At 40.4% G+C, this 18,889-nt stretch overlaps 1 protein-coding gene across 1 annotated transcript in view; it reads left to right on the top strand.

Annotated features, from left to right (window-relative positions):
• Positions 1-18,889, top strand: part of LOC102844561 (leucine-, glutamate- and lysine-rich protein 1-like) — a 234,812-nt gene that overhangs the window by 75,224 nt on the left and 140,699 nt on the right. Inside the window, exons 3-4 of the mRNA XM_006897783.1 lie at positions 790-909; positions 13,079-13,254. Of these exons, the coding sequence (XP_006897845.1) occupies positions 790-909; positions 13,079-13,254 (296 nt within the window). The remainder of the gene's footprint in view (positions 1-789; positions 910-13,078; positions 13,255-18,889) is intronic.

Genomic DNA, 18,889 nt, shown 5'->3' with positions numbered 1-18,889 from the left:
TTCTGTTATTTTTTGTGTGTGTACCATCAAATCAGATCTGACTGGTACAGGAGGAGATTGCCCCTCCTTCTCCAGCAGAGCATCTGGTGGATTTGAACTGCATACCTCTAGGATTGCAGCACAGCTTCTTGCCCCTAGGCCACCAGAGCTCCCTTTAAATCAGCATTTAGTTATTTTTTAATTAATGCTTCTTCTAAAAGTAACCACTTGTAAAAAAATCAAGCATTACAAAAGAATAAAAAGCCAAAAGTGGTACCTCGACTCATTCTGTGCCTTTCCCTCACCCATAATGCCATTCACCTTCCCAGACATCTTTCCCTACATGTTCTACACATTCATGTAACGTACACAAACTTACTCGGTTTTACTGCATTATTCAGACACTACATATCTGATTATTGAATGTTGTGGAAACCCCTCACAGGCCTCTGTTGACACCATACTCCCAACAGCATGAGTTCACTTTTGTATTTTGTGTCACACTTTGGTAGGTTTGCACCATTTTAAACTTGTTTTATAATGGTATTCACACTTGACAAAGTACAGTGTACACGTAACTTTTATGTGTGTTGATTGAGAAACCAAAAGATTTGTCTGACTCACTTTATTTGGATAGTACTTTTATTGCAAAGTTCTGGAAGCAAAGCCACAATGGCTCCATCACAGGCCTGTAAAAGATGCTTGGATTACTTATTTTACTTATCAAAAGTGTATTTAAATTTAAGTTAAAAAATAATCATGAGGACATACTTAATTCTGAAATTTGTGTTATTTGTTTATATTTTTTAGAATTCAAAATGCAAGCATGCAATTAAAAAGTCAACAAGATGAATTTAAGAAAGTACAAGAAGAATTGAGTAATTTACAACAGGAATTAAAAATGAAACATAAAGAGTCACAAATCTTCAGGTAAAATTATCTTTAAAGTTTTGAGATATATAGAAATAGTCTTAACTTTTTTTTCCCTTTAACCATAACCACTAAGCCATCACCAGAGTTCCCTCTCAAGTGATTAATCAACCCCTAACACCAAGCCCACTGCAGCTGAATCTGTTGGCTCCTCACCGCCTTGTAGGACCGAGAGCTGCATACAGGGCATCCATGATGGGAAACCTTGACAGACACAAGGGCCACAGCTTTCTCTCGTGGAGAAGCTGGTGGGGTCAAACCATCGGTTTTCTTCTTAGCTAGCACTTTAACGACTGTACTACTAGGGTTCCTTGTTCTTCTGGAAGTCCATAGTATATTCCATATTCTTTATCAATACCACAGATCAATATTCATTCTCTTTCTGTCTTCTTTATTCACCATCCAGCTTTCATAGGCATATATGAGGTGACTGAAAAAAATATCATGGCTTCGCTCACTACCTAGAATTCTCTTTCATTGACGTGAAGACAACGACCATGCCCTTATCAACAATTTGTATACCTGAAGGGACAATTCTAGATGAAGGATGAAGTACCAGCTTTTGTTTACTGGCGTTTGGACTGCTGAATTAATTGCCTTTCAAACTGTTGTTGTTATGTGCCGTCGAGTCGTTTGTGACTCATAGCGACCCTATGTACAACAGCCCTAAACCCTGCTCTATCCTGTGCCAATCGCATTGCTTCTGACACACCCATCCCGATTACCCCAGTCACTGAATCAGTCCACCTCATAGAGGGTCTTCCCCTCCTGCGCTGTCCCTCCACTCTACCCAGCATTATGTCCCTCTCTAAAGACCTGTCTCTCCTTACAACATGTCCAAAGTATGTCAGACGAAGCCCCAGAATCCTTGCCTCCAAGGAGCAGCCTGGTTTAATCCTCTCTATGATGAATCTGTTTGTTTTCTTGGCAGTCCATGGTACATTCAATACTCTTCTCCAGCACCACAGCTCAAAGGCGTCAATTCTACTTCTATCCTCCCTAGTCATTGTCCAACTCTCTGATGCATAACAAGTGATTGCAAAAACCATGGCCTGTATCAGGCGCACCTTAGTCTCCAGAGAGACAGTGTTGGTCTTGAGTATTTTGGAGAGGTCCCTAACTGCAGACTTTCCCATCGCAATACTTTTTTTGATTTCCTGGCTACTGGTGCCAAGAGTGTTGACCGTGGAGCCAAGCAAACTGAAGCTGTGAACAATCTCAATCTCTTCGCCATCCATCCTGATGCTGCCGATTGGTCCAGTGGTGAGAATTTTTGTCTTCTTGACATTGAGCCTCAGTCCATATTGAAGGCTGCAGTCCTTGACCCTCTGCAGCAAGTGCATGAGGTCCTCCTCAGTTTCAGCGAGCAAAGGTTGTGTCATCTGCATAACGCAGATTGTTGATAGATTGTCCACCAATCCTAACGCCACGCTTCTCCTCATAGAGCCCCGCCTCTCGGATAATGTGCTCTGCATACAGGTTGAAAAGGTATGGAGATAGGACACATCCCTGGCGTACACCCTTCCCAATTTTGAACCATGCAGTGTTGCCCTGCTCTGTTCTGACCACTGCCTCTTGGTCCAAGGATAGGTTTCGCATTAGCACGATTAAATGTTCTGGGATTTCCACTCTTTTCAGAGTCAGCCACAGTTTGTTATGATCCATGCAGTCAAATGCCTTTGCATAATCAATGAAACACAGGTAGACATTCTTCTGGTATTCTCTCCTTTCAGCGAAGATCCATCTAACATCAGCTACAATATCCCTAGTACCACGACCCCTTCTAAACCCAGCCTGGACTTCTGGCAGTTCTCTGCTGATGTACTGTTCCAGCCGTTTTTGGATAATCTTCAGTAGAATCTTGCTTGCATGTGAAATCAATGACACTGTTCTGTAGTTTCCACACTCAGTTGGGTCACCCTTCTTTGGGATGGGAATAAATATTGACCTCTTCCAGTCAGTTGGCCAAGTGGTTGTTCTCCAGATTTCTTGGCACAACTTGGTGAGCACATCCACGGCAGCATCTGTTAGCTGAAATATGTCAATTGGTATACCATCGATTCCGGGGGCCTTATTTTTTGCTATTTCCTTCAAAGCAGCTTGAACTTCTGCCTTCATCACCATAGGCTCTGGCTCAAATGCTATTTCATTAAATTCTTCTGTATCTGCCAATTCCTTTCGGTACAATGACTCAGTATATTCCTTCCATCTTCTTTTGATACCTGCTGGATCATTTAACATTCTGCCTAAAGCATCCTTGATTGTAGCAACTCGAGATTTGAATTTGTTCTTCAGTTCCTTGAGCTTAAGAAATGCTGAACGAGTTCGGCCCTTTTGATTTTCCAACTCTAGCTTCTTGCACATTTCATTGTAGTATTTTGCTTTGTCATTCTGGGCTGCCTTTTGGAATCTTCTGTTCAGGTCTTTAGTGTCTTGGATTCTTCCTTGTGCTTTGGCTTCTCTACGTTCCAGTGCAATCTTCAGAGTTTCTTCTGACATCCATTTTGGTCTTTTCTTCCTCTTCTGTCTTTGTAATGACCGTTTGCACTCTTCCTGGATAATACCTTTGACATCCTCCTGCAACTCCTCTGGTCTTCGCTCATTAGTGTTCAAGGCCTCAAACCTGTTCCTGAGATGATTCTGAAATTCAGGTGGTATGAATTATAACTTTTTTAAAAGTCTAGTTTGAAAGTAACCTTTCAAACTAGACTTTTAAAAAAGTTATAATTTGTGAGCACACGAGTGTGTGTGTGTGTGTGTGTGTGTGTGTGTGTGTGTGTGTGTGTGTAAAGGAAGGTAGATAGGGGATTGTATGCTCAACTCAAAGGTGGTAGGGTCGGCGTGAACCTGTGGGAGAAAGGTGAGCAGTCTCCTCTCAGGAATACTAAAGCCTCTGAAAACCCTCTGGAATGTGAACTCCAGCTTACCTGCAATGAGTGAGTATGACTGTAGCTGGAATACTGAGGTTAAACACTTGACCAAAACTAGGGCTGAGTGACCAATCTGCAATGTAAACCTCTCTGCCTCCAGAACTGATCTTTTTCGTCTCACTCTGTTACTTTCTCTGTGCTTCAGTCTCCTTACCTGGAAAATGGAGACAACATTGTCTGTTCTGTAGGGAGCTCTCGTAGCTGAATGGTAAGGAGTAGTGTTGCCAGCACACGGTTCGAATCCAGCAGTTGCTGCAGGGGAAAAAGATGGGCATTCTCCTCTGATGCAATTTGCTGCCTCTGCAAACCAGCTGGAGGGTCAGCAATGGGTTAGTTCTGAGTCGACAGTACACAACTACAACAACTGTCACACACTCTGTGCCTTAATATTCTCACCTGGGAAAAGGAGAAAACATTGCCTGTCCTATACCTAATAAGGTTGTCTTAAGAAATAAAATGGAAAAAAAAATTTGAACTGAATTGAACAAGAGCAAAGCATTTAAAGTTAGTACTGTTAAAAGCTCGGTCAATCTATCAGGTAACTAGCAATATGGTAGTGAAAATAGGTTTTACCTAGGATTTTGTTCTTTCTGGCCAAACTTAGAGGAGTATGGCTTAAATTTTAACAAAAAAAAAGCAGATATTCATATAAGAACCAAAATATGATTATAGCCAGAGTACAAGATGGAATGCGAGATAACAGTAGTGACAACGTATCATTAAGCCCTTTGGTAGAGATTATTTGTACCAAACACTTAAAATAGTCTCAAAGCCTTGGATTTTCTACACTTTAATTAAATTGCATATCTAATAATAGACTGGAGTTTTGATGAGTGAAAAGATAAAGAAAAGGGTAATTTGAATCACAGCACATTTTGGAGGAGCGATGGGCCAAATAAGCTCTGAATATGTTATAAACTAACACATTTATAACAGGAAAGTAAAGCAAAACAAAAGCCTCTTAACAAATTAGGAATAGAAGGAAATTTCAAAAACATTAGAACATTAGAAGAAACATCTATGAAGTATCTATAGTTAGCTTGATACTTACTGGTGGAAGATAAAGTGTTTTCCTTCTATAACAGGGAACAAGGCAAGAATAATCTCTTTCACCATTACCTAACATTTTACTGGTGATTTTGACAAATGTAACCAGGCAAGAAAAAGGAATTCAGCACATACATATCGGAAAAGAAAGAAAAGGAACCTAGATTTCTGCATGATTCTTCATACAATAAAAAGATATAAGACTATCTAGAATTCAATATGCTGGGAAAAATGTACTATCAATCAGGAATCCGAACATGAAACATTTTCATTCCAAACAATGTAAGAAAGTGTGACGTTTTTAGGAATAGAATTAACAAATGAATTACAAATCCTGTCCACACAAACTGACTCACGGCTGCGATCCTGAAGGCACACAGTTCAAATGCACCAGCTGCCCCTGCAGGGTCAGAGTGAGCAGTGTCCTTCTGAGGGTCGGCAGGGGGTCAGTCCCTGCCCAGTGGAACACACCGCCACCTCTATGATCAGGGACTGAGATGCTCAACAGTGTTCAGATGGAGGTTTTTCCCAACTGAGCTGTTGAAATTCCAACAGGCATTTCTGGTAGAAAGTGACAAGCTGTTCTTAAAAATAATATAGAAATGCAAGGAACCTGAAATAGCCAAAACACTTAGTAAGAAGAAACAGCTGGAGGAGTTTTACTCCCTGATTTACTATAAAACTACGATTATCCACAAAGTGTGGTATTGACAGAAAGGGTAGGCATATGGAGCAATGGAACTGAATACAAATCTAGAAATTGGTTCTAAAGCAGTTCAATAAAGAAGGAACAGCATTTTCAGCAAATTGTGCTGGACAATTAGAAATCCAAATGAAAACAAACAAATTTAGGATCTTACCTTGCATTGTAACTAGGTCACCCAAACTAATGTAAAATGTAAAATAGATGCACGTGTAAGAGCAAGAGCCACAGAATTCCTATCAGAAAATATAAGATAAAATCCTTGTGATTTTTTATTAGGGAAGGTGTCAGGAAATATTTTTATGTAAATGACCACATAGTAAATAATTTAGGTTGTGGTCAAGAAGAAAAATTGAGGATACTATCTTTTTATTGATGAAATTCAATAATTGTCATTGAGTATAGTTATTTTGTAATGTAAATATTCTCACAAAGATTCTCACAAAGATTCTCACAAAGAATCACAAAGATTCTGACCTCTGGGCCAATTAGCAACATCGTGATAGACGGAGAAGAGATGGAGATTTTTAACAATTTCACCTTGCTCAATTCCACAATCAACATGCTTGCCTCCATCAGTCAGGAAATCAAAAGATGAGTTGCATTAGGAAAATCTGCTGTCAGGGACCTCTCCAGAGTGCTGAAGAACAAGGATGTCAGTCCGGAGACTAAGGTGCGCCTGATTTAAGCCATGAACTTCCTGATCACTTGCTATGCATCTGAGAGCTGTAAATGACAGAAGAATTATTGATGCCTTTGAGCTGTGGTGCTGGAGAAGAATATTGAACATACCGTAGACTACCAAGAGAACTAACAGGTCCATTGTGGAGAGGGTAAAACCAAGCTGCTCCTTGTCAGCAAGGATTCTAACAAAAATGATGTCATTTTCTTTTGTAGTAAAGATTTTATTTTATTTAGATTCAATGGTAATGTTATCTCTACTAAAGGAGCTTAGTGTTCCTCTGCAAAGCTCTTCTCTTAGCTTGCAGACTGTGTTGAAAAGCCTTTCAAGTATGTTGCTTGTTTATTGCTATGTACTGTTGAATCCTAGTTCTCCCTTCAGGAAGTTTTCAAAGCCTGTCATTGACCTTAGAGGAGATGGCCTACCCTTCGCTTTTTGAGCATCTGATGGATTCCAACCATGTGCCTTGGGATTGAAAGCGCATTTCCTTACTGATTATGGAGCCCAAAGGGAACTTTCAGTTGAAAGTTGTCTTTGTATCACTTTATTCTCTTGTTTGTTTTATTACAATTGACCTTAATCATCTAACATCTAACATTATATGCTTTATTTTCTTCTTCACTATCATTTCCGGCCTGCCTTTTGAAAGAGATTGATAATGAGTAGGTATGACATATTTCAACAATCTCTTCATCAGTCTGCATTATGCAGATAACACAGCCCTGCTTGCTGGAACTGAGGAGGACCTGAAGCGCTCGCTGCAGAAGGTTAAGGACTCCAGCCTTCAATATGGATTGAGGCTCAACATCAAGAAAATAAAGATTCTCACCACTGGGCTGATTGGCAGCATCAGTATGGATGGTGAAGAGATTGAGATTGTTCACAGCTTTAGTTTGCTTCGCTCCACAGTCAACACTCTTGGCACCAGCAGCCAGGAAACTAAAAGACGTATTGTGATGGGAAAGTCTGCTGTTAGGGACCTCTCCAAAGTACTGAAGAGCAATAGTGTCACTCTGGAGACTAAGCTGTGCCTGATACAGGCCATGGTCTTTGCAATCACTTGCTATGCATCAGAGAGTTGGACAATGACTAGGGAGGATAGAAGGAGAATTGATGCCTTTGAGGTGAGGTGCTGGAGAAGAGTATTGAATATACCATGGACTGCTAAGAAAACAAACAAGTTCATGCTAGAGAGGGTGAAGCCAGGCTGCTCCTTGGAGGCAAAAATTCTGAAGCGTCATCTGACATGCTTTGGACATGTACGACGTCATGCTCGGAAGGGTAGAGGGACGACACAGGAGAGGAAGACCCTCAATGAAATGGATTGAGTTAGTGACTGGGGTGGTCTTTTACATCTAGCTTCTATTAGTTTTTTTGTGTTGTTTTATTGTATTTTATACTGGTTTACATAGAAAGTTCATAAAGTTCATATGCGTTGTTTTTACTTCACTTTCTCTCAGTGCTGTTGAATTTGCACTGACTCATAGCTGACCCTATTAGACTTGAGGCTATAAATTGCATGGGAGGAGATTGGCTGTCTTTCTCTCGTCCAGCCAGTGTGTATTTCCACTATAAAGTCACCACATTCACATCTTTCTTCTATCAGTGTCTCTCCTGGTCCAGGCGTTGCTTCAGGCTTTTGTCTTACTCTTGACCTCTTAACCCCTTGAAATTGACTTCGTTTGTGACTGCATTCAGACTTTCCTTGTTTACTTTTGGGTTTCTTGATGCTAAGTGACTCATTTGTAACCTTTCTTTAATCTCTGAAATCAGCGACCTTTATGAGCTCCGCACTCTGCATGCTGAATTGATCCCACGTAACAGTAACTGTGGCCTCAAGTCACACAGGCCGATCTTAGTTACCATGCAGAATCGCATGGTTCTCCGTCTTCCGGCAGAGCTAGTCTTCCAGTGACTACATCCTTCCTAGGACTTTGCACAGCATCTATCTCATCCCTTTCCCCTATTTTTAGGTTTTCTTATTGCACTAATACTGCTTGCTCGGCTGCATATACATTCACGTGTGACCCATCTTAACCACCAGCGTTATATTTCCCCGCTCTCCTTCTCTAGTGAATGTTTCTGACAGCTAGTGGAGCCACGTTATTGACTGTATACATCCTCTCCTCACTTACCAGCATGTTTAGGTTCTAAAGACCAAGTCATTATGCAAAAACTGGTCTTATGTTAAAATGAAGGATGATTACTTCAGATCACAAAATAGAGGGTGATGTCATCATTACACAACTGCCAAATGATATCATTAAATAACTGCCAAATGGGTACCATTATGTAAAGGTCAAGTTTCCTTAGTACTTAGCTGCCAGACGCTGAGTCATGGCCTCGCCAAGCTGATACATACCCTTAACTGTCACAGTCAGAGTAATTCTTGCCTTCACTTTGGCATGTTACTTCCAGACATAAGTCACGGATGCATTAAATGGATAGTAGAGTGTTTACTACATACCTGACATATCAGGCAACATAATAGTGACAAGTGAGACAAGGCTGTATTTTTCTCACCACTGCTTTCTGCTCAGTCCTTCACTGGTTCATACTATGTCATTCCCATCAGGACTGCTTTCTGACTCCCAAGAGCCTCCTTCATAGCAGATTCCATGCATTCTGCTGTCTTAAACACTGGCCACTGTTATCTTCTTGAAGTTCCTTTATCCTCTGGCTTCTCTGTGTTAATCTGCCTTTCCTCCTAAGTTACTGATTTCTGTTATCTTTACTGTTTTCTGTTTCCCTTCCTTAAATGCTTGTGTTATCTTCAGTGCATCTCACTCCCTCATTCCTTCAGCCTGGTGCTCCTGTTTGCCCACTCCCTCATTCCTTTTATAATATTTATTGAACACATAATAAACACTAGCAAGGCTCTGAGGAGATGGTGCTGAGTAAGACACCATCTGTATGTCCCAGGTCTCCTCTAAACAGGGAGATAAATGTTAGACAAATACGTGTAATCATTGCCACAACTTCAATCATCCTTTTCTTTTTTGCCTACAACTTCTAGATCTGTACCTACATTTCCTTTTTCCTTTCTGCCTTTGTGCCTTGCTGGCTTTACCCTTTGTCAGAGGCTGCACTTTTAACCATATATAGTTAGTTATTATAAGGAGTAAGTGCTTCCTTGTTTATTGTATTGACCTGTCTATTTTTGACTTAGAGTTGAATTCACCGTGAGGGTGAATTTTGTTCCAGTCTTGAAGGGTGATTAACGGCTATAGTCTTGAGGATCCCACTAATCCCCATCAGACCAGTCTGCCTGGCCTGGTTTTCTGTTTTTGAGTTTTGTTCCACGTTTCCCACGATCTATGCAGTATCTTGTGTGATCCATTTAGAGTGAGTGGCAGTGGGAGCCGGGCACCATTTAGTTCTTCTGTCTCAGGGTCATAGAGAAGATTCGTGTGTTCTCTTAGTGCTCTGGACTACTTGGTTCTAGACATCTTCGCTTGCCTCTCTTTTTCTTTGCTCCAGGCAGGGAGAGATCAATAGTTGCACGTTTAGATGGCTGCTTGCAAGCTCTTAAGTCTCCTGTCACTACTCACCAAAGACAAAAACATGATCCTTGTAGACTATGTTAGACCAGTTGACCTTGACATCCACCAAGACTATGACGCTCAGGCATAAGATCCAGCATGAAAACATCTATTCACTCAGGGTATTTGCTTTGATTAAGGAGTTATATAGCTTTGACCCCTGTTGCCTGAGCTACGCACAAGGATATTTACAGCCTATATTGTAGTGTTGTTGTTGTTGTTATGTGTCGTCGAGTCGTTTGCGACTCATAGCGACCCTATGCACAGCAGCCCTAAACCCTGTTCTATCCTGCGCCAACCGCACTGCCTCTGACACACTCATCCCGATTACCCCAGTCACTGAATCAATCCATCTCATAGAGGGTCTTCCCCTCCTGTGCCGTCCCTCCACTCTGCCCAGCATGATGTCCCTCTCCAAGGACCCGTCCCTCCTGGCAACATGTCCAAAGTATGTCAGATGAAGCCCCAGAATCCTTGCCTCCAAGGAGTAGCCTGGTTTAACCCTCTCCAGGATGAATCTGTTTTCCTGGCAGTCCATGGTACATTCAGTACTCTTCTCCAGCACCACAGCTCAAAAGCATCCATTCTCCTTCTGTCCTCCCTAGTCATTGTCCAACTCTCTGATGCATAACAAGCGATTGCAAAGACCATGGCCTGTATCAGGCGCACCTTAGTCTCCAGAGAGACACCGTTGCTCCTGAGTACTTTAGAGAGGTCCCTAACAGCAGACTTTCCCATCGCGATACGCTTTTTGATTTCCTGACTGCTGGTGCCAAGAGTGTTGACTGTGGAGCCAAGCAAACTGAAGCTGTGAACAATCTCAATCTCTTCGCCATCCATCCTGACGCTGCCAATTGGTCCAGTGGTGAGAATCTTTGTCTTCTTGACATTGAGCCTCAGTCCATACTGAAGGCTGCAGTCCTTGACCCTTCGCAGCAAGTGCATGAGGTCCTCCTCAGTTTCAGCAAGCAGGGTTGTGTCATCTGCATAACGCAGATTGTTAATAGATCTTTGGGTTTTAAAAAACCCAAACAACTCATTGCCCTTGAGTCAGAACCAAAGCAGAGCTGCCTCTCCGGGGGTTTGTGGAGGTTGTAAATTGCAGTAGAGGAGCTTGCTCACTTTTCTCTTGTAGCTGCTGCTGGCCTTGAACTGCAAGAGAGGTGCCACCTTTGGGTGAACAGCACAGCTCCCTGCAGGGTGCATCGCCACAGCTAATGCAAATACATTAATTAGAAAGTAGAGATAGCGTCTGCCAAGCCGAGATATGGTCATGGCTGGTGCCTTTTCACATGTCCAGATCTCTCCACAGCTACATTTTTCTTGATGATTAGGAAAATTATAGCCAAGACATTTGAAGTAATAAAAACCCCTTAGGTTGCAGCATCATGATAGATGGTGAAGAGATTGAGATTGTTAACAGCTTTAGTTTGCTTGGCTCCACAGTCAAGACTCTTGGTACCAGCAGCCAGGAAATTAAAAGATGAATTGCATTGGGAAAGTCTGCTCTCAGAGACATCTCCAGACTACTGAAGAGCAACGATGCCAGTCTAGAGACTAAGGTCTGCCTGATCCAGGCCATGGTCTTTGTAATTACTGATGCTATGCTAATAACTTTTCAATTATTTTGATGTTATGTATCAGAAAGCTGGACAATGACAATGAAAGAAAGAGAATCGATACTTCTGAGCTGTGGTGCTGGAAAAGAGTATTGAATATACCATGGACTGTCAGAAGAACAATCAGGTTCATCCTAGAGAGGAGGAAACCAGGCTGTTACTTAGAGGCAAGGATTCTGAGGTTTCATCTGACATTCTTTGAGCATGTTGCAGGGAGGGACCTGTCCTTGGACAGGGACATCATGCTTGGAAGGGTAGAGGGACAGCACAAGAGAGGAAGACCCTGGATGAGGTGGGTTGATTCAGTGACTGGGGTAATGGAGGTGCTTGTGTCAGAGACAGTAAGGTTGGCAGAGTACAGAGCAGGGGCAGAGCTGTCATACATAGGGTCGCCGTGAGTCATGAGCAACTCAACAGCACGTAACAGCAACAGGTAGCAAAACAAAAACTCATGTAATTGCTTCAACTTTGGCATTTAATGTAACAAAAGCTTTGAATCATTTATTTAATGTTTTTTATATTACTACATCTTTTTACAACCTGTGGAATCATGGTGTATGGAAAATTGCTAAGAAGCCTTGGCTGTCTTTTAGGCTTCATGACAGAATTGCTTTGACCTAATTTATTGCAATAAATGTTTTTCTGTTGTTGTTGTTAAGTGCCAACTCTTAGCATCGAGGAGAGTCCTCGATGCTTGGGTGCCTTTCATCCTCTCTCCAGGTTCATAGGGTTTCCGTAGGTAAGCTATTACGGAAGTGGATGCCACTCCTCCTTCCAAGCTTGTTTTAACCGGTGAGCTCCACCCCACTGTCTGTCCACAGTGGGTAACCAGCCATTAACGCATTTGACACATCCGTGTCACAGTGTTCAGCCTCACAGCAACCACAAGTGACCGCTGTACGGTAACTTGTACACCAGGGCTATATGACCTAAAGGAATGTCTGGACAAAAACAATGAAAGACTGTTTTTCTGTTAGATTAATAATTAGTAGAATTAATGTCTTTAATCTATCAGGAGCTCTGGTGGCCTACTGGCAAGAAGCTGTGCTACAATCCCAAAGGCTCGTGGTTCGAATCACCAGATGCTCCACTGGAGAAGGAGGGGCATCTCCTCTGCTACCAGTCGGGTCCAATTAAATGGTACAAACACACACACACACAGAGAGGGAGAGAGAGAGAGCTAAGTAAAAAAAAAATAATAGCGTGCTAGGTAAATAAAACTTCATAAGCTTCCCAAAAATTTAAAATTAAAAAAACAATTTTAAGAAAATGCTAAACTCTCTTCCATTATAGTAGGGATGATTTAAAAATGAAAATGAGTTAAAGTAATCATATTGATCATATAGATCATATTCCTTAATCTAACTGGGGCACTTCAAGTTTGTGTATGCTATCTCAGTATAATGTGACTCGCACTTCTTTTCATTTCCAAAGTTATCTGTATTTATACAGGAGATTATGTGGTGACTCTAAAGCTATTTTCAGGATATGGCAGGGTGCAGATCTGTTCTTGGGCCACTGTGAGTCATAGCTGACTTGATGGCACCGAACAGCAGTGACAACAAAACTATTTTCTAAAAGGTTATTATGTTACTATGCTTGTTATTAGTAAAACTACTAATTTTTTGTGTTTTTACTATTTACAGTCAAAGGTTGATGGAGTACAAATACTTTTGGAACAAGACACTTTCATTCCTTAATTCTACTAAAAGGGAGCTAACCAGTATTAGAAGTGAAATATTTGATAATTTCCAAAACTGGACTTCACTTAAAGAAGAAGTTTTTCTGCAGATTAAATCTCTAAGTGAAACAGCCTTGACAGGTTTGTTATATTTATTTAGGAACAATTGTCTTCTTTTTAAAAAATAGTACATAAAAAATAATGAAGTGTGGTGATATTTCATTATATGTGATAAGATGATATTCACTTTATGAACTTGTTATTGATTGGTAGATATCTTGATATTAGTTGCCATTGGGTCAAGTATGACTCATTGTAACCCCAAGAACGACAGATCTGAGCCTGTCTCGTCCTGTGCCGTCCTCCTTGTCTCTCACATTCTGGAGCTTGTTGCTGCAGTCTCTGTGTCAGTCAATTTCATTACCTCTTCCAAGTCAGAGATCCAGCCTCCGGGGCTTATCTAAAATAACAGTGATATATCTGTCTTGAGAAATGTACCAATTTTGTATTTTTTTAAAAATTTCTTCTTTAAATAGCACAGTAATTCGTATTAGTTCTATACTTCCATAGATAACCACTATAAAGTCATCCAAAATATGAAAAAGAGCTACCTGAAAACTGAGAGGGTAACCCAAGCCAGGTATCTAACAGAAGGAGTGTTGAGACGTGAAATAAAGTAATGGCACTGGGTGAATTTCTTGTTTATTTTTGTTTTTAGTTTATTCAATGCTTTTTGAAACTGAAAGCAAAGTACAATTTATTCCATACAGGGAAGTTAAACCTGATAGAAATCTGTAACCTTTTTGACCTGAATAACTTGCAGACAGGTATCAAGGCAGCCCCATTATTTGGGAAGTGAGGGGAAGTCTCAGAATACATTTGGCCAGAGAGGGGGCCTGGGACCACCTTTTGCATATGAACTTGTCCCAAATCTTTGATTTATATTACTGATATACGTGCATACAGGAAAGAGCTCACACAGGCCATTCACATCTATAGTAATGGATATTGTAGCTGTCACCTACCCCAGGAAGATAACTGCTTGCCAGAACAGAAGAAAAGAATCATTATTCTTCAGAAGAGCATAACAGAATCAAGAGTCCACAATATAAGCTATACACTTGAGGATACAAGCCAGTATTTCTTGACCTTGAAAGAAACAGGAAGCATTCTATACTGAAAGAATAAATAGTCAGTAAAGACCAACCCCAATATCACCCAGATGTTTTAATCACTTCACAAGACATTATAATAAGAGAAAAGATTTTGGCACAAAGACATAGAGGAAAGGCATTGTTGTTAGATGCTGTTGAATTAACTGTGACTCTTAGCTCCCTATGAGCAACACATTAGAAGCTTGTCCTCTCCTCTTCATGACTGGTCCTGACATCTAATCTCATATTTCATTCAAGAAAGCAATCGTCTTATGCTTTTACTCTACTAACTCTTTAAAGCCTTTTTTCTATGATGATCGTTGTTAAGTGCCATTAAGTCGATTACACCCATGGTCACCCTGCAAGCAACAGATCTGAATGTTAATCTATCCTATACTCATCGACAGTCTGCCTTATGCAGAGGACGCACCCCTGCTCGCTGAAACTGAGTCCTGTACTCATCTACAGTCTACCTTACACACAGGATGCAACCCTGCTAGCTGAAACTGAGGAGGACCTGAAGCGCTTGCTGCAGAAGGTCAAGGACTGTAGTCTTCAATATGGATTGAGGTTCAACATCAAGAAAACAAAGATTCTCACCACTGGGCTGATTGAAAACATCAGGATGGATGGTGAAGAGATTGAGATTGTAAACAGCTTTAGTTTGCTTGAATCTACAAAATCAACACTTTTGGCACAAGCATGCAGGAAATTAAGAGATGTATTGTGTTGGGGAAATTTGCTGACAGAGACCTCTCCAGAGTACTGAAGAGTAATGATGTCAGTCTGGAGATTGATCCAGGCCATAGTCTTTGCAATCACTTGTTATGCATCAGAGAGCTGAACAATGACTAGGGATGATAGAAGGAGAATTGATGCCTTTGAGCTGTGGTGTTGGAGAAGCGTATTGAATATACCATGGACTGCTAAGAGAATGAACAGATTCTTCCTGGAAAGGGTGAAACCAGGCTGCTTCTTGGAGACAAGGATTCTGAAGCTTTATCTGGCATACTTTGGACATGTTGAAATGAGGGACCAGTCCTTAGAGAGGAACGTCATGTTTGTGAGGGTGGAAGGACAGCGCAGGAGGGGAAGACCCTCTATGAGGTGGATTGATTCAGTGACTGGGGTAATCGGGATGGGTGTGTCACAGACAGTGTGATTGGCACAGGACAGAGCAGAGTTTAGGGCTGTTGTACGTAGGATCGCTATGAGTCTCAGGCAATTCAATGGCACAAAACAACCACCACCACCATCCTCATGCTCCCTTATGCTCAGGTCCATTGGTGCAGTCACTGTCAATTCATCTGGTTGAGAGTTTTCCTCTTTTTCTCTGACCTTCCACCGTTTGCAGCATGATGGATTTTTCCAAATACTGGCCCCTCCTGATAATAAGGCCCAAGTAAGTGAGATAAAGTTTCACCATCCTTCATGCCTTTAAGGAGCACCCTGGATGCCCTTCCTCCAAAATACACGTATTTGTTCTTTTAGCAACCCAAGGGATATTCAGTATCCTTTACCAACACTATATTTCAAAAGAATTTGTTGTTCTTCTACGATCCCTATTCATTGTCAAATTTCCAGATACATATAAAGTAAATGCAAAATGCTATTACTTGATCAGGTATTCCTTAGCCTTTAAACATCCTTGATCATTAGCACTTTGGAGAGGTCCTTGATAGCAGATTTTCTCAGTGCAACATGTCTTTTGAATTCTTAACTATGCATGTTTATTTTGGGTCCAAGTGAAATGAAAGAGTTGACAACTTCAATCTTTTTTCCATCTATGGAATGAATGCAAAGACTATCTTAGAAAGAAAAGAAATATTTTTTGAAAATGGAAATCTGAGAATTTAAATATATGATTATGAAAGAAAAATTGTCTTACTTTTGTTGTATACTGGAAAATACAGAAAGAAGAGTCAATAGCCTTTCTGAAGCTCAGTGAAAATTGCTTGAATTGTAGAGGAGAAATAAAAGAAGCATTAGGTGCACACCTATATTTATTGCAGCTTTGTTCACAATAGCAAAGAGTTGGAAACAACCCAAGTGTCCATCAACAAACATGGACAGAGAAGCTGTGGTATAGTCACACAATGGAATACTATGCTGCATTGAAAAACAAGGATCTCATGCAATATTATTCAAAATGGGTGACCCTGGAGAACATTATGCTGAGTGAAATATCTCAGTCACAGAAGGACAGGTGCTGCATGGTGCCACTGTAGTAGAACAGGACTGACATTAGGGTTGGGTGTATACTGCATTGAAACAGATGAGGGAGAGAACTGTTTGAAAGTGATATATGATAGGATATTGTGGTCATGACAAGAGTCCAGAATGAAGGTTACATAGTGGAATGTACTCAGGGTGGGGGAGGGGGACTCTATACCAATGAAATAATTTGTCTTTTTGAAAGAGAAGTGCGAACTGGGGGAGAGGTGGGCAGGGAGAAAAATGCAACCAACAATAAGTGAATGGAAATCCCAAATCGCTGTAAACATTCATTAAAATTAATTTTTAAAATAATTTAAAAAGAAGCATTGGGGGGAAGAGCCTCATAGTTTTCAGAAAAATATAAAAACATCTAACATACATCAGATTAGATTTCCAGAAGCATTATAGAGCATTATGAAGAAGAATAAATATTTAAAGACATAACATACAAATATTTATCAAATTTTGTGAAAGACATTAATTTACTAACTAAGGAAGCTCATCAGAGTCAGAACTGATCCAGTGGCACATACCAATAACACTATTTTATTTTCACCTTTGCCTTTAATGTACTTTATAATGATGTTTTCGTACTATGAAGATTTAAATTTTTTTTATATAACCTTATTTAGTACCAATCTCCTTATATACTCTTTCCATATATTCTTTATAAAATGACTTCCAGGTATGTATTCATATCATAAGAATTTCCTTTTTTGTGATGTTGTATTATTTTGGTTTGCTTTTTCAGTTCTTTCATGGTATACCATACACATTTATGAGGGAAAGTTTGAATTTTATTTAGATTTTAGTAACACGTTCTTTCCTCAGTGATTTTACATGTCTCCTTATCATAGACTCCATTTCTCAATGTGCTCGAGTTGGCTGCAGGGCTTGTTTTTCTGTTCTATTAATGTGACTGAGTACTCTTAGTAATTCCATACTTTAATAATGGCCATTGCTTCATAATAAGTCTTGTTATTTGGTAGGGCATGTTCCCCATTCTTGTTATTTATTTTCAGAAGTATCTTCACTAACCTTAGACTTGAACTGTTATTTCCTGCCCCTATTTTCGGATTTGTTTTTTATTTCTTTTCTTGAACTAAGCATAGTTTATAGCTTGTCCGATAATTGCATTCTTCTAGTCTTTAGCATTTTGTTTCTGTTTTCTGCTGAGCTGCTTCTCTTCACTGCACTTTGCTTACTTATTGTATGTAGTGTTTTTCAAAATGTGCTTGTACTTTTCCATAGACTCCTGTTACTGAGAATGACTTGGGTCTTGACAAATGAGTGGACTCTTCTAGTTTTTGTACTGTGAAGATTTAATTTTTTAATTAATTTGCATTTGCTTGTACATCTAGAGGCACTACTACTTAATGATCACTCATGTTCTCAATCTGAGCTTTTTGAGGACATTTTGACTATGTAGATCATAACAAATTATGGCTAACATTGAGGAGAATGGAAATTCTGGAGCACCTAATTGTGCTCATGTGAAACCTATACCTAGACCAAAAAGCTGTTGTCTGAAAAGAGCAAGGGAATACTGCATTGTTTACAATCAGTAGAGATGTGTGTTAGGGGTTGATCCTTTCTCCAAATCTATTCAATATGTATGCTGAGCATATACTTCTAGAAGCTAAACTGAAGGAAGAAGGAGTGCGGCATCAGGGTTGGAGGAAGACTCACAACAACCTGCGTTACACAGGTGACAAAACCTTGCTTGCTGAAAGTGAGGATTTGAAATGCTTCCTACAGATCAGAGACTATATAGACTTCAATATGAATTAATTACATCTCCATATAAAGAAAAAAATGTTCTCAAATTGACCAATAGACAACATCATGACAGGTGGAGAAAAGACTGAAGTTGTCAATTATTTCATCTTCCTTGGAGCCACAGTCAACACTTTTGGTGCTGGTAGTCGAGAAACCAAAAGTATATCTTGAAGAAAGTATAACCAGGTTGCTACTTAGAGACAAGAATGGTGAAGATTCATCTCACAGCTTTGGACATGTTCTTAGGTAGCACCAGTCCTTGGAAAAAGACATCGTGCTTGGAAAGGTCAACAACAGAGAGGAACTTCAACAGGAAGAACTGATACAGTGGTTGTAACAATGGTTTAGTCTGTTAGAGAAAATGAGCATGGCCGGGGAGAGGCAAGTTTCACAGCCACTGGTCATAGAGTGGCTGTGAGCTGTAGTCACTCCACAACACCTCACAACAGCAACTCAGCTCTTCAAATCCCTCAGCTGCTCTGTGGGAGAAAGATGGGCCTGTGATTTACAGCCTCTGAAAACCTGTTGAGTTAGTTCCAACTCTAAGGCATGTGTACAATAACAATAACAACTAAAGTCTGTGGATTTGGGCTTCAGATCTACCTGAAGTCTATTATATACTTTAT

The sequence above is a fragment of the Elephantulus edwardii genome, unplaced genomic scaffold (assembly GCF_000299155.1).
Source record: "Elephantulus edwardii isolate Elephantulus edwardi_28Jun2011 unplaced genomic scaffold, EleEdw1.0 scaffold00215, whole genome shotgun sequence".
Lineage (NCBI taxonomy): Eukaryota > Metazoa > Chordata > Mammalia > Macroscelidea > Macroscelididae > Elephantulus > Elephantulus edwardii.
The sequence above is the reverse complement of the archived record's forward strand: the minus strand, read 5'-3'. Positions and strand labels throughout refer to the sequence as shown.